This window comes from Onychomys torridus, chromosome 9 (genome assembly GCF_903995425.1).
Source record: "Onychomys torridus chromosome 9, mOncTor1.1, whole genome shotgun sequence".
NCBI classification, from domain to species: Eukaryota; Metazoa; Chordata; class Mammalia; order Rodentia; family Cricetidae; genus Onychomys; species Onychomys torridus.
In genome coordinates, this window is record NC_050451.1 from 63,361,203 (window position 1) to 63,376,716 (window position 15,514).

The 15,514-nt window shown below is 40.4% G+C and overlaps 1 protein-coding gene across 1 annotated transcript in view; it reads right to left on the reverse strand.

Moving 5' to 3' along the window:
- Lrrc63 (leucine rich repeat containing 63) overlaps nt 1–15,466 on the reverse strand; it is a 40,039-nt gene extending 24,573 nt beyond the window's left edge. The window contains exons 1-7 of the mRNA XM_036200061.1: nt 15,323–15,466; nt 14,559–14,940; nt 14,038–14,265; nt 9,761–10,441; nt 9,241–9,291; nt 7,819–7,979; nt 5,704–5,802 (exon numbers count right to left, since the gene is read on the reverse strand). Coding sequence (XP_036055954.1) covers nt 5,704–5,802; nt 7,819–7,979; nt 9,241–9,291; nt 9,761–10,441; nt 14,038–14,155 — 1,110 coding nt within the window. The 5' untranslated portion in view covers nt 14,156–14,265; nt 14,559–14,940; nt 15,323–15,466. The remainder of the gene's footprint in view (nt 1–5,703; nt 5,803–7,818; nt 7,980–9,240; nt 9,292–9,760; nt 10,442–14,037; nt 14,266–14,558; nt 14,941–15,322) is intronic.
- Between the last annotated feature and the right edge of the window lie 48 nt (nt 15,467–15,514).

The window sequence follows — 15,514 nt, forward strand, 5'->3', positions numbered from 1 at the left end:
AAAGTGTGCTGTGCTTTCCCAGCTGTGTTCTAGCGTATCTATTGAGATAACTGTGCTTTTTCCTCTTTCATCTTTTAATCTTACATAGGCCTTTCCATGTTGAGTCATCTATACATTCCTGAGATAAATCTCACTTGGTTGTGGTGTGAAATTGCCTTTGCATGTTGTTGGTTGAAAGCACTGGATGAGGATGTTGACATACAAAGTCATGATGATACTCTATAGTTACTTTTCTTGTCATGGCTGATGTTTGCTATTAGGAAATTATTGGTTTGATGGTTTTAAATGGGAAATGCTTTCTCCTCTCCTATTTGTTGAGTTTGTGAAAGACTGGTTTAATTCTTCATGATTTATTTGATAGAATTCACCCAGGAAATCATCTAGACTGAAACATTTCTTTGTGGGAAGTTTAAAATTATTGTTAAACCTCTTGTTATAAATCATTCTTATTTTCCAATTTTAGTCTGATTATGTGTTTATAGATATATATTCATTTCATATAAGTTGTTAAATAGTTGGTTGGAATAGTTATTTAAAAATCTAAACTATTTCTTGGTATTTCTATAAAATCAGCAGTGACCTTTCATTCTTGATTTGGGGAGCTTAAAACTTCTGTATAGAATCCTTGTCAATTTTGTTGCTCTTTTCCAAATAGTAACTCTTGCAGTTTTTTGCTTTATATCTATTGACTTCCTGTTATATAATTCCTTTACTAATTTTTATTATTCCTTTCCTTCATCTCTTTAAGGATTAGTTCACTTTTTAAAAATGCCTTAAGTTGGAAGGTTATTTTGTTGCTATGAGATACTTCTTTCTTCTCTTTTTATTTATTTATTTATTTTTTGTTTGTGTTTTGCTCTGTGCACCCCTGGCTGTCCTAGAACTCACTCTGTAGACCAAACTAGCCTCGAACTCACAGAAATCCACCTGCCTCTGCCTCCCAAGTGCTGGGATCAAAGGTGTGCACCACCACCACCACCACCACCACCACCACCACCAGGCGAGATGCTTGTTCTTATAACAGGCACTTACGGCCATGTGTTTCCCCTGAGCACTGTTCTAGATGTATCAAATACAGATTGACCCCCTGTCTTCACTGTCATTCATCTTCAAATCCTCTGACTTCCCCGTTGAGTCTTCCTTGACTCCTTGATTAAGAACTAGTTGCTTTGATTCTCTGGGGACTCATGGCAGGGAACCAACTTAACTCTTTCCCACCGACCCCCTCAGCCTTCCTTTCTAACCCATCTCCATCCCTTTGTCAAATGCCAATGTCCAGAACTTTTTCTACCAGGGATCCCCAATGGCCAAATTAGACTGAGAATCATGAAGACAATTTCCACTCCCCTTCCTGTCCTCCAATAAGATCCCTCTAGTCTTCCTCCAAGTCCTGGAATAGCCTGAGGGCAGGAGCCCCTCCTCCCCTACCTTCATTCCCTGAGGACTCTGCCTCTTGACGAAAGCCTAAGGTCTCCCTAGCTCTTCCCCACAGCTCCTCTCAGCCTTACTTCTCAGCCTGTCTCCATTCTCTTCTGACACACACTGACCCACAAAGGCACTCCCCACCAGGGAGCCCACAACCACCACACCTGCCTAGGATCCACAGATGGGAATAGCAACCCAAGAACAGAACACTCACCCAACAAAGACGAGACCAGATATCAACACCAAAAAATACCTCAAGTACAACTCCAGATGCCTAGTCCCCGATGTAAAAACACAAACTTTAACAGCCAAGAAAATACGCCTTCACCAGAAGCCACAGCCAATATCAACCTAAATTGAGACTAACTCGATGCATTTCCACTAAATCAGAAATAAGACAAAGCTAGCCACTCTCTCCATATCTATTCAATATAGTATTTGAAGTCTCTTAGCTTGAACAATAAGACAATTGAAGGACATCAAAGAATACAAATAGGAAAGTAAGAGGTCAAATATCTTTATTTTCAGATGATATGGTTTTATGCATAAAAGACCCTAAGAACTCTACCAAGAAACTTCTACAACTGATAAACACTCTCAGTAAAGCAGCAAGATAAAAAATTAACACACAAAAATCAGTAGCTTTTCTACATACACATGACAAACTGAGAAAGAATTCAGGAAATTAGTACCTTTCAAAATAGCCTCAAAAATATCCTGGGATAACTCTAACCAAACAAGTAAAAGATCTGTATGATAAATCTTTAAGACATTGAAGAAATAAATTAAACCAGACTACAAAAGATGGAAAGGTCTTCCCATGCTCATGGACTGGTAGGATTACTATCATGAAGACGGCCATCCTACCATAACCAATCTACAGATTCAATTCAATCCCCATCAAAATTCCAACACCATTCTTCATAGAAATTGAAAACAAATCCTCAACTTCATAGGGAAATACAAAAAACCCAGGACAGTAAAACAATTCTGAATAATAAAAGAACTGCTGGAGGTATCACCATGCCAGATTTCAAGTTGTACTACTGTAGTAATGAACATATCATGGTGATGGCATAAAAACAGACACACTGACCAATGGAATTGAGTTGGATATCCAAACATGAGCCTACACACCTATGGCCACCTGATTTTTGACAAAGAAACAATAAGAACACACTGGAGAAAAAGCAGCATCTTTAACAAATAAAGCTGGTCAAACTGAACAGCTGCAAATAGATCCATGTCCATCACTCTGCACAAAACTCAACTCCAAATGGATCATCAGACCAGATACCCTAAGTCTGATGGAAGAGAAAGTAGGGGATAGACTCGAACTCATTGGCACAGTATAGGACTTTCTGAACTGAACACTGATAGAATGGTACTAAGACCAAAAATTAATAAATGGGACTTCATGAAGCTGAGTAGCTTCTGCATGGCAAAGGATACCACCATTGGGACAAAGCAGAAATCTAAAGAATAGGAAAAGCTCTTCATCAATTATACATACAATAGTAGTATCTACAATATATAAAGAACAAAAAAAGTGAACATAAAGAAAACAAATAACCCAATTTAAAAATAGGATGCAGAACTAAACAGAGTACTTAAAATATGAAACACAAATGACTCAAAAACACTTAAAGAAATGTTCAATAACCTGAACCCCACTAGGTAAACGCAAGATAAAACTGCTTTGAGATTTCATCTTACACCAGTCAGAATGGCAAAGATTAAAAAAGCAACAGCTCATGTGGAATACCACAAACACTTGTCCATTGCTAGTGGGAGTACAAACTTCACAGCCACTGTGGAAATCAGTGTGGTTGTTCCTCAGGAAGCTGAGAATAGTCTACCTCAAGATCCAGCCATACCACTCTAAGACATACATCCCAAAGACTCTGCATCTTAGGACTGATATTTGTTCATCCATATTCACTGCTGCTCTATTCATAATAACCATATATTGGAAAGAGCCTGGATGTCCATCAGCTGATGAATGAATAATGAAAACAGGGCCCATTCACACAATGGAATATTATTTGGCTGTTAAGAAAAATGAAATTTGCAGGTAAAATGGACAGAGTTAGAAAAAAATTATCCAGAGCCAAAAAGACAAATATTGTTATGTTTTCTTTTATATGCAAATATTAGTTTTGAGTCTTTGATATGAATGTTACAATTCAAATAACCCCAGAGGTGAAGTACATATTAAGGGACCAGCAGGGAGGAGGGCATACGCCATGGAAAGGAAAACAGAATAGAGTATGGAGAGAGAAAGGGGGAACCGGGATAGGAGGACTAAATATGGAGGGGATGGAAAAGAAGTGTAATGGAGGGAATATGGGGAGGGACAACTAGCACTAAAGATCATTTGAAAAACCACATGGAAACATTACTGTAGAAGCTTCCTAAAATATATACATACATAGAAGGACTCATCAAATAAATGGGGGAGCTAATGCCCCAACTAAAACTTTCAGTGTCAGGATTAGGTGATGTCTTTTTGAGTCACTGGCAAATGGGGTCTCATAGATACCTCCCCCAAATCACAGTTATGGCCAAGAGCATTGGTTACTTCCCACAACATAATGGTACTATTGTTGAAGGCAATACTTACTTGTTTCATGGATCATGGAGAAGTCACACTGATGCCTAACTAGAAGCTTCACTCCTACTGACTAGGATTCATGGTGCTGGAAGGTACTCAGCTTGCTACCAGAGGATAAAAGTAACCATCAACCCAGCTACAAACACTGTGACCTACAACAGTGCCCTACTGAAAGACCTACTGGTGTAATAGTGGCATAAATGGTATGGGAGTAAACAACCACTTTCTGCTTGGATTTAAGGTCCACTTCTAAAATTGAACCCATACCTGACTCTGATACACTGACCAAGAGCCTGACAGGCTATGGACCCAGAGAAAACCAAATACCACTATTCTGCTAAAGGAACATAGCAGTAAAATGACTCATGATGACGTTCTGCTGTAGCCATAAATCAGCCATCAAAAGAGAAATTTCTTCTTGCAGTAGATGGGAAGTAACACAGAGACCCAAAATTATACAATGTGAGTGAGAGACTTTGGAGCACTAAGTCCTAAATGGGATGTCTTCATGAAACCCTACCCCTCAGATCTCAGGGATCCACGCAGAAGCTCAGGGATCCACACAGAAGAGGAGACAGAAAGATTGTAAGACCCAGAGATTCAGGATGACTCCAAGGACACTGTATCTTCCAGACACGGAAGGACTGATGCACTTATGAACTCACAGAAACTGGCTGCATGCAGAAGGACTGCACAGGTTCTAGCCAGCCATGGTCTCAGTACCAAGATGGGAAAGTGAACACAGGCTACCGCCCTTAACCAAGAAGCTATTTGCAACTGATACCTGCTGGCAAAGGAAAAATAGTTTTCTCCAAGAGAATTTCACTGGGTATATTAACCACATTTCAGGGTATGCCTCATGCCTAGGAGTACTATGCATAAAACAAACTCAAGGGTATTTTTGTAGACTTTTTTGTCTCATTTTTCTTTGGGCAGGCATTTTTTGTCTTATTGGTCCTTTGCTTGTATGTTTGGGTTTCCATTTTGTGGGGTGTGTGTGTGTGTGTGTGTGTGTGTGTGTGTGTGTGGTGTTTCACTTTTTAAAGACAGAAAGAAATAAGAACACAATTGAGTATAACTTTGCACTGTCCATATGGTCATGGTTGAGGCCATGCACTAGAATGGGTTGACCTACCAGAGTCCATACACTTAGAAAAGAATACTCGCTCCTCCCCCAGCAGTCATCAGCTCTCAGACTGGAGTGGGGACTCCTGAGCCCCTCCCCAGTCCACACTAGAATGCTGACTGTATCGATTTTGTACGTTCTTGTGCAGGCAACCACAGCTGCTGAGAGTTCATGAGATGATCCTGTCATGTGCAGAGAAAACTGGTTCACCCCAGTCCACCCAGACTAACTTGGTTTTTTAATTTTTTGATTAGCACACGTACAAGTTCATTTTAAAAGTTACTAAAAGAAGAATAAGTTATTTTTTATGCAACTTACAACCATGAGAACATATTTGAGACATATAGCATTTGGGGCTTATGTCACTGGATTTCCAAAGAAAAATGTGCTACACTTTCTACACTTGTAATAAGTAAGGCTTTTTTAGATGCAGTCCAACGTGAATTTGTTTCATAATACCTTCAGGATATCATAAGATGTCTACTTTTATTTACAATAGTAAATTATAGCAATATAGATAAGAAAAAAGTGGACTCACTTCCATAGGAAATCTGTTGAGGTCATTAAATGATAAATTAAGGTATATCAATTGAAAAGTCAGAGGTGTTAAGTCTGGACAGTACAGAAGAAAGAATCCCTAAAGGAGAGTAACAAAAAACAAAATATTATTAGCAGTAAATTCTCTCCATGTGGAACAGTTTAATTTTCTAATAGTAATGCTACAAGATGCACCATCAAAACTCTTCGGATCTCTTCTGAGGAAATTGACAACTCTCTTTAGTTTTAAATCGTACTGTTCTTTGTGTGTATGTGTGGTGGATATGTGTGTGCATGTGTGAATATAGGCACATATTCTGCAGGGCACAAGTGGCAGTCAAAGGACAACCTTGAGTATGAATCTTTGCTTTCCACCTTGAGACAGGGTCTATTTGTCCTACATTGCACACACAAGGCTATCTGGCCATGAGCTTCTGAAGATTCTCTTACTTCTTCCCAGGATCACATGGCCCATACTCATGCTAACATGCTCAGCTTTAGGAGGGTGGTAGGGATTCGAACTCAGGTCTCTAGGCTTGACCGCAGGTGCTTTATCCACTAAGCCATCGCCTCAGCCTGCATTATTTTTGTTGTATGAGAAGATGAGCATGTTTTCATTTTTCTATGGGTAATCTGTTTCTGTGAACTACTTCCCTAGTTTCTTTTTCTTATGCATAGAAACACAGTCTATGATTTTGTATGTTGATCTTATTGACTGTAATTTTGCTGAACTTATTTATTAGCTCTAGGACCTTCGTCAGTGATGACTATAATTTGAAAAGCCATAATCCCAAACAATGAGGTCCAAAAGACCACATGACAATCCTAACATATTAACATCCTATTGAAATCCTGAGACTCAAAATCCTCAAAACTTAATTCTCATTGGAGGAAAAAGAAAGAGCTGCTAACAGAGCCAGAAATCCAAGCTCTTGGGAGAGTGGGCGATGTATGTATGTATGTATGTATGTATGTATGTATGTATGTATGTATGTATGTGAATGCTCTAGACTGGACTGTGTACCACTTCTGCCTTTTTATACACAGCGCCATGCTTGTTCAAGACATGCTCTTCAGCTGAGAATAAAAAGAACTTCATAAGCTCATGGAATTCTGAAACCAGGATGCTTTGCTGATGAAATGTCCTTCCAGGGCTACATAATGCATTACATGGCCAACTAGAGCGATTTCTGAGTAGGAAGGTGACTGTTAGGGTGATAAAAATTAATTCATTTACTAACATGAAAAACATGCATACTTCACTCTGGCTAACACTTTTACAACTCATTAACAGTCTCTCTCCCTCTCCTCCCCTCTCCCTTTTTCTTTTTTTAAAAAATATAGATTTTCGAGGCCAAAGAGTTCTGGGCAACTGGGTATGTAGTTTGTTTTGGTCAAATGCTTGCTCAGCATCATGGAGCCCTGGATTCCATTGCAAGCACCATGGAAGTGGAGTATGGTGGAACATACTTATAACCCCAGCACTCAGGAGGTGGAGGCATAAGGATCAGAAGTCATCCTCAGTTACACGGTCAGTTCAGGAGACCCTGTCTCAGATAAGCAAACAGCTCTGGGTACAAACACGACTCTGCTTACTCACTGTGAGATCTTGTGCAAGTTACTTTGCTGCAACCTCCATGTTGGCATCTATGAAATGAAGATTCTAATGCCTACTTTTCAGAATGTTAGTTGTAGGAGGAGCACAGGCTTGGAACACAGTGTGTGCTTAATAAATGACAATCAATACTACTGTGATTCATTTGCTGGGCAGCGCAAGTATTCAGTGCAAACCAGCCTCACGTGAGACACAAGGTCTATAGCTTCTGGCAACTTAAAAATATGAACAATCTCAATCCTACTTATTAGGCTAAATGATGAAGAAGTAAAAAGAGTATAATTTCTTTGTCTCTCGGCATCCTTTTCAACTTTATTGGTGAACCGAAGACAAACTTGGACAGGTAAATTTAGAGGTATAATTCTCATGTGTTCCTGGGAAATCTCAGCTGTAATTGAGAAGACTCCTTCAATTGAATAGAAACTAACCTATGTTGGGAAACTGAAGATACAAACAATTGATAACACCAGAGGACATTACTATTAAGGAGATCTAGCATACCTTAAGACTAAGTGCATTTCTTCCGTATATCTGGCAATTTATTATGGCCAGGGTGGTCATTGCTATTATTGTGTCATAGCGTGTTGCTGCAATAGTCTTAAAGCCTTCCCCTCGTAAGACATAGGCATCTGTGTCTAGTTTTCTCATGGTTCCAATGAAAGCTAATTAAAACAAATCAAAACATAAAACTTCAGTGTATTAGGACTTTGTATGGTGATTAAGTGATACAAGTGCTGTCACAAGAATGAGTTACCAAAAGAATTAGCTATCCAGATCTTCTGGAATCAATTCCTCAGATCCTTCATCCACCCAGACGGTATTTGCTCTGAATCCATCAAAGTAAAAGCTAATCAAAAATTTGAGAAACATGTACAAGGCAATGCAGTGAAATCTGGTCATTGGAGGGAGACAGAGTGAGGCGTGGCAGGAGGGTGAATTAAGACACAGGGCTGCAGCTTCGGCCCTGCTCACCTACCCTGCTCACCCATAAGCTTCTCCAGGTTTGGGTGGTTGGGGCCATCTGAGTCATGCCTGCACGGGTTACTTTCCAAGGCCTTTGGCAGCTGTTTTATGCACCTTTTGGTAGATTTAACTGCAGAGGTTACTGAACCAAGAACCAAACCCAACTCTGCCCTTCCTCTTTCCAGAATTCTCCTAGTCTGCTCACCCTGCCTATACTTGCTGCTTGACTACTGGCCAATTAGCATTTTATTAAACCAGTTCAAGTAACAAATCTTTACAGTGTACAAGAGCATCACCCCACAGCAGGTTACTTGATAATGGACAGGACCAGAACTCTTTATTTAAAATCTGTCAGGTAACTCTAATACTGTTTCTGCTACTTTTCATTTATTTTGTTTTTGCATGCTTGATAATGATAAATTATTTGCCACATACTATGTCCATCAGATTGTAGGTAGACATAAATGTGAGGTCCAAAATAGGGTAATATTTTAGATAGTGTCTTATAGCCCAGCCTGGCATGGAGCTCATTATGTAGCCCAGGCTGGCACTGAACTTTCAATCTTCCTGCCTCCACCTAACTAAGTGATGGGATGATGGCCGTCTGCCATCACCTCTGGCAGTAGAATAATGTAATCTCTCCTTAAATGGGTTTTATCTGTTTATGCTAGATGACCAAAGTCTAGGCACTCAGAAGGGGGTCTGGTATGTGGTGAGAGTTTGACTCTTAAAACTGTATGTTAACAACCCTGTCTCGATTAGGAACACACCAGGTTCCATATTCTCAACATCTGTACAATATCTGGTCCATCGTCAAAAAAGTAAGTGCTGAATTAATGGCCTAAGGAGCTGGAAATGAGGTGGGACAGACATGTGTGCATTACACACATACACAAACACTTGTATCAATAGAAAATAATCTTATAATTTCTAAAAGAATGATATAAACCCAGCATTTACCATGATCAGGTGGTTTGGGAGCTTCTACCTTTCCACACTCTGCAGCATTTTCTAGATAAAAAGGGGGGTGGGGGGAGAAGGACAACTTTTAGGTATCTTTGAGGGTGGTTTCATTATAATTATTCACCATTTAATGGACTGGGATGCACCTACCAGCATTTCCTGTCTTCCTGAAGGACTTCAGGAATCATCGAGGCCACCCTCTAAACTACTGTATATTCTCACATGATGACTTCTAGCCCCACCTAAGGCACTACAAGCACCTTCTCACTGATCCTGTTCTACAGTTTCTGAACTTCCTGATCAGCTCTCATTAATACTATCTGGATCCAGTAGCCAGGTTGGCACCAGTATGTTTATGTTGTTGCTTCTAAGCCAAGGAATTAATGTCAATTTAAAAGGTGGTTCCATCTTTCCACCCTGAAAACCCAGAGGGGAGGGAGTCATCCATCTCCTTGAATTTCTCTTCCCTTTGTGCTGGTGACACCACTCCGGCAGACCATGTTTCAGTTGTATTTACCTATTGCGATCTGTCTCAGAGGTCTTCTGGGTAAAGCGGCTGACGGCAGGGTATGGAATGCCGGAAGAGCGGTGATTTTCAGTACCACTTGTTTAAGTGTTGCGGTGTGGCGTGGTGGTCGTTCAGACCACTGTGGCTCAGGCACTATAGATGAAGCGCTGGGTATAGGGCTGAGCAGTGTTTCAGTTACATCTCCCAGAAGAGGAAGTTCTTGAGTATAGTCTGCAGTCTTCGGTACAGGGTGAGAATCAACACTTGGTCTCTTAAGTTTAGAAGTTATAAGCCTAGAGTAAGAATCGGGTACAGGCTTGGAAAATTGGGTGGGAAGAACTAAAAGGTTGTTAAATGATTTATCCACAAATAATGGTTCCCTTTTGTGCTTTTTCTTGGACTTCTTTCTGGCTCTTTTCATTTTGCGTAGTTTTTTCCTAAAAACTCGAGAAGATGCCGACAGACAACTTGGAATGAACATGGAACCGGCAGCGCTACGTGGAATCTTCCAGCTGCGTGGATATGGTAAAATGTTAGATGCTCTTTCCAGTGCCTTATATTCATGATCAAGACAGAGGCTTTGAATACTGATTGGTCTCTGTGCTTGAGAAACACACTCGTCGCTTTTTACTAAAGTGCTTTCATCCTCCGGGAATTGTATATGGGGCTGCTCAGATTCACTAGTGGTAGCTAAACAAGACAAGGGGGGGAAGGGAGAGTAAAATTAGCCCATAGGTATCGAGCTGTCCAAACAAAGCTGCTGAAGGCTGAGTGTCTGTATTTCACTGCATACCTCACTCACCTTCAAAACACAGACCTGTTTAGCTACCAAGACTTCCGTCAAGCGGACGGGGATACCTTTCTGAGCAAACAACTGTGAAGTTAAACAGCGAAAGGACTTACAAGGATGGAGATCAGCGCTTGGAAGAACACAAGCCGTGAGAAAAGGTACAGACATAAATAAAGAGAGATTTGGGGCAGCTGTCACTCAAACTCTCGTAACATAAATGGAGAAATTGGTAAGTGATTTTTGATGAAATGGTTCTTTCATCCTTAGCTTTCCCCGTCTGAATTTTTTTTAAGTAAGGATCAATAGTTCTTTTTAATGCCAAGTAAAAATATAAAAGCAATCTTTCAGACATAGGGACAAGCTGATATTGACTAGAAGATGTTGCATGTTTATCTCTCCACTAAGAACTCTTCTCTTTTAGGTCCAGAAACCTATGGATCTCACACTCTTGGGCATCTCTCTCCATCAGATATACCTCTACTTTCCTATGGGACAGAATGTCAAATGTCATTCTTCTGTTGTCTTAACTGATGCAATAACCGGTGATTAACATTACATTCCAGAGAGGAGGGAATAGATTCATTATGGCAGAAAGAACTTCAGCAGCAAAGTACGTAAGTTCTCTCTCTGGCATCTCAATTGTCTGTTCTCTATATGTGAGAACATATCTGGTTCAGAGAGAGGGACTGTGGATAACGCTACTGCGTCTTGTTCCTTTAATCTCCCTCTCCTTTTGGTGGCTGGAGAAGGGCATGAAATTTCCCATTTCAAACCAACTGGGTCTTTTGGTGGGGGAACATGTGGAGAAGTCCTACAAGTGTCTGCTGAAGGAGAAACTGATATCCCCTAACATCTAAGGACCTCCTCTGCTGATAGAGAACAGCAAAAATGTACCAGCATCCTTAATTGTATCACTTCACTATGATCTTAGTTAGCTTTTCTAAATGACTATATTCCTACTTTTCCAGTACTTTCCTCTGCTCTCAAAAAACCACCTGGTCTCCTCTTTTATCCCACTTTAAGCCAAGGTCTGGTTCAAGCCTTGTTCCTACCCTAGACCCTTCTCATCTGCTAACTACCTACATCTGTCTGTACCCAGACACACAGTGAATCCAATGTTGCTTTGTCCTGTAGCTTTACGTTTTCATTTTGTGTGAAGCTCATTATTAGTGGCTAACAGAAAGGTGATGGAAAGCAGAAACAAGGTCATTAATTCTGTGTGATGCACAGTATATTCCAATTCTGGCTATTTCAAGGGTTTTGTTCAGTGTTTTAATGTTTATCAATTAGATCTGAGCCACTGTACTTGTTTATTCATTGAGCAAATATCTCAAATATCCATTATGAACAAAGTACTCTGGATTGACATTAATCAAGGTCATAGACTTTCCAAGATGCCAAAAACAAATGATCTCTGTAGTGCCAAGGTTGAGAAATTCCGCATTAAAATATGGCGTTAAACCAAAAGACAAATAGAAAAACTCCAACATAGAATATGGTAATGAGCTATCAATCTGTATGATCATGGGTGCTACTTATAGAACAGGTTGTAAATATAGAAACACAAGGCATTACAGAAATACAGGAAGGATAACGTAGAAACGACACAACAATGGTCGTGTGGGATTTGGAGGTAATGGATATGTTGCTTTTTCACGTCTTCAATAGGCATCAATAAAAATATAATAAATTTAACACTATAAAACTCACAATATGTTGGCATCAAAATAATACAATCAATAAAGTCAAATGGTAGAGGAGATTCAGGAGGGAAAGACGAAGAAATATTGCTTAAGATAAATACAATAGTTAATAGGGAAATACACAGAAATATAGGAGTAATAGGATTATAAAGTTACATTATAAAAGCAGCTTATCTTTAACTTTTAAAAAATGTATATGAGGGTTTTGCCTACATGATGTGCATGCCTCGTGCCTGCAGGGACCAGAAGAGAGAATGGGAACTGTGAGCCACCATGTGGGTGCTGGGAATAGAACCCTAATTCTCTGGGAAGAGCAGCCAGTGCTCTTATCCATCTCTCCACTGTTGTGGAATATTATTTTAAGATGTGTTACATTTGTTTATGCTATGTAACATTTGTTTTAATGAAACAAGGATGTGTTGCATTCTTTTATGATTTGTTTAACTCTTGTGAAGCTGTTTTACTTTGCCTGTCTAAAACATCTGATTGGTCTAATAAAGAGCTGAACAGCCAATAGTAAGGCAGGAGAAAGGATACATGGGGCTGGCAGGCAGAGAGAATTATTGGGAGGAAAAATCTGCAAAGAGAAGATAGAGGAGTGAGAGAAGAAAGGGCCAGCCACCCAGCTACACAAAAAACCATGGAGTAAGAAGTAAAGAAAGGTATACAGAAATAGATAAAGATAAAACCCCAGAGGCAAAAGATAGACAGGGAAATTTAAGAAAAGCTGGCTGGAAACAAGCCGAGGTAAGGCTGGGTGATCATAATAAAGAGTAAGTCTCTGTGTGTGAATACTTCGAAATGAGTGGCACAGCCCTCAAAAGAGTAAAGAGCCAAAGAGCAAAACACCAATTACACTCCAGCGCTCCAACGGGCTCATCTTTATGGTACTTATGACAGGGCAAAGTTACATTTGCTCACAATTTTTATCTCTATCATACCTGACAGAAACTAACAGAAGGAGATGAGCAGGGTCTGGTTTTGTTAACTGTTTTATCTCTAGTTCCTAGTACTGTGCTTAAGAAAGCCAGCCAACCTTCATTATCTGTGAACTCTTAACAAATGCTCAATTACCCTACACCGAGCTCCTAGGTTCCTTCAAGTCTCTGCTGCCAGCATTTTCATCCACCAATCAACATATAATCCTGCACTTCTGTCTGGGCTCTGCTTTTAGGGGTATATTATTTAAATACACATTAAATCTTGAAGCACATAGACTATATTATTGATTTGTTAACATGGACCTCACAGCCAAGAACACTCACACATCAGGGAAGTTCATCTGACACGTGTTCCCTGCTAAGCACATCACAACTTTCTTTTGCTTAGACTGTGCTTCAGCACTACACTCACAGAAATCATGGGAGGCGGTGGTGGAGGCACAAAAATTCAAGAAACATGCAATTAAGTAGACTGGGAAAGGAGCACTTGATTATATGATGGGGGTTCAAACAGAAAGGCAGAGGAAGACCTATTCCATCCAGCTTGGTGCATGTGTGTTAGAGAACTGGTATTTTCATTTACCTAAACACACATTCCCATGAATATTCATAAAAGAGCTATTGATTTGAAGATTTCAAATATATTTTAACAATAAGTAAATTCACACTTAACAAATCCGCAAATGAGGACCCATCAATGAGCATACCTATAGAATTAATCATTGGTTGTTGTCACCTTACTACAAACATTTTAAGTTATGGTTATTAATAACTGTCTTTATTGTGAATTATAGAAAGCAAGGAATTTCAATGAAAAGACACACCAGGGTTAATATACATATCTGTACACACCTGTATGAAATTTCTTCTTACTTGAAGGCAACTTAGGGAGCTTTGGAGGCAATGGTCTTCGAAGAAGTAGGATGTGCTGCTGCTGTGTTTTTAGGGAATGACAATCTCCCCTTTTCATAGCTGTTGGTTAAGTGGGAACTGAAGTTTCTGAGAATGAGCTGTTACTGAAAGGCAGTGATTATCACTTAGAAAATGTCCTGACAGAAACCATCCTGTGCTGGGACCATACTGAGTTCAAGTAAGAAAAAGAGAGGAAAAAAATAATCATTCAAAACTGATTTTTGAAATATTGTTGGTTTTTAAAAATTACATATATTATAATACAGGCTTAAGCATACGGCTCAGAGTAGTACTCAGAAGGTTCAATGCTTTCTTTCTGTACTGGATATTGATGCTATGGTCTCACTCATGCTAGGCAAGGTCTCTCCCCTGGAGCCAAAACTCCCAGCTCTCAAACTTATTTGAAATTTCAGATTAACGAACAAGAAGTTGGGGAATACACTTGTAAGCGCAACACTTACTTGAAAGACTGAGATAGAAGGAACAGCCTGGGCTACATGGGGAGGAGAGGCTCTTTTAAATGTTTAGATTAATAATTAATATAAATAAACATATACTATTATTAATCAGGACCATGCTAACATTCCTCGTGTGCATATGAAATTCAATTAGCCAACTCAATTTTTCGGGCAGTAAATGGTGACCCCCTCTCCCCAAAAGTAAAGAAGACATTTCATTCGCTACCTCCCAAGTATTATCAGTTAGACTCCGAAGGTCCAAAGAAGATGTGAAAGATCCTTCTATTGTAAAAGCCTCCGAAGTCCCAGACTATCTAACCACTCACAAACTGTTTTCTTGTATGACGACTTGTTTTAACTTTCGGCCGACATAATTTGTCCATAACTATGCAATCAAAAATAAGATAGGCTTTAATACAATGAGATGTTCCTTAAAGGTGGGAAATCCCAGTTAAAACTGAAATAACGACACAAGATGCACACACCCCCACTCCACCCCACCCCCAAATGCGCCTTTGTTTGCAGGGCAACCTCAAAAAGTGCCTGGCACCGGCTGCCCCGCGGCCCGCCTGGCAGGGGAACCCTGGAGCGGCGCGGAGGAGCGGTTTACCCCTCGAAAAGTAACTGCAGGCGGGCGCTCGCTCCGGGGCTGTGGGCTGGCAGCGCGTGCTCGCCCCAAGTTTCCTTCGCTAGTTCCTGAGGAGACAACCCCTCCCCGGCCCTGCAGAGGCCGACTCCTACGGGACCCTGCTTCCAATCAAACAGACCCGCTTTCCCACATCCATCTCCTTTGCCCCGAGTCCTGGCTGTCAGTGACCGTCTAGTGAGGTCTCCAGTTAGGTCCTGAGGTTTCTGCAGGATGCTGCTCCATTAGCAGCATCCCAGGAGCTACCGCAGCCCGGTCTGGCCAACCAGGAGCCTGCTATACAGGCCGGTGGGAAGCGCAGGCGCACGAGGGC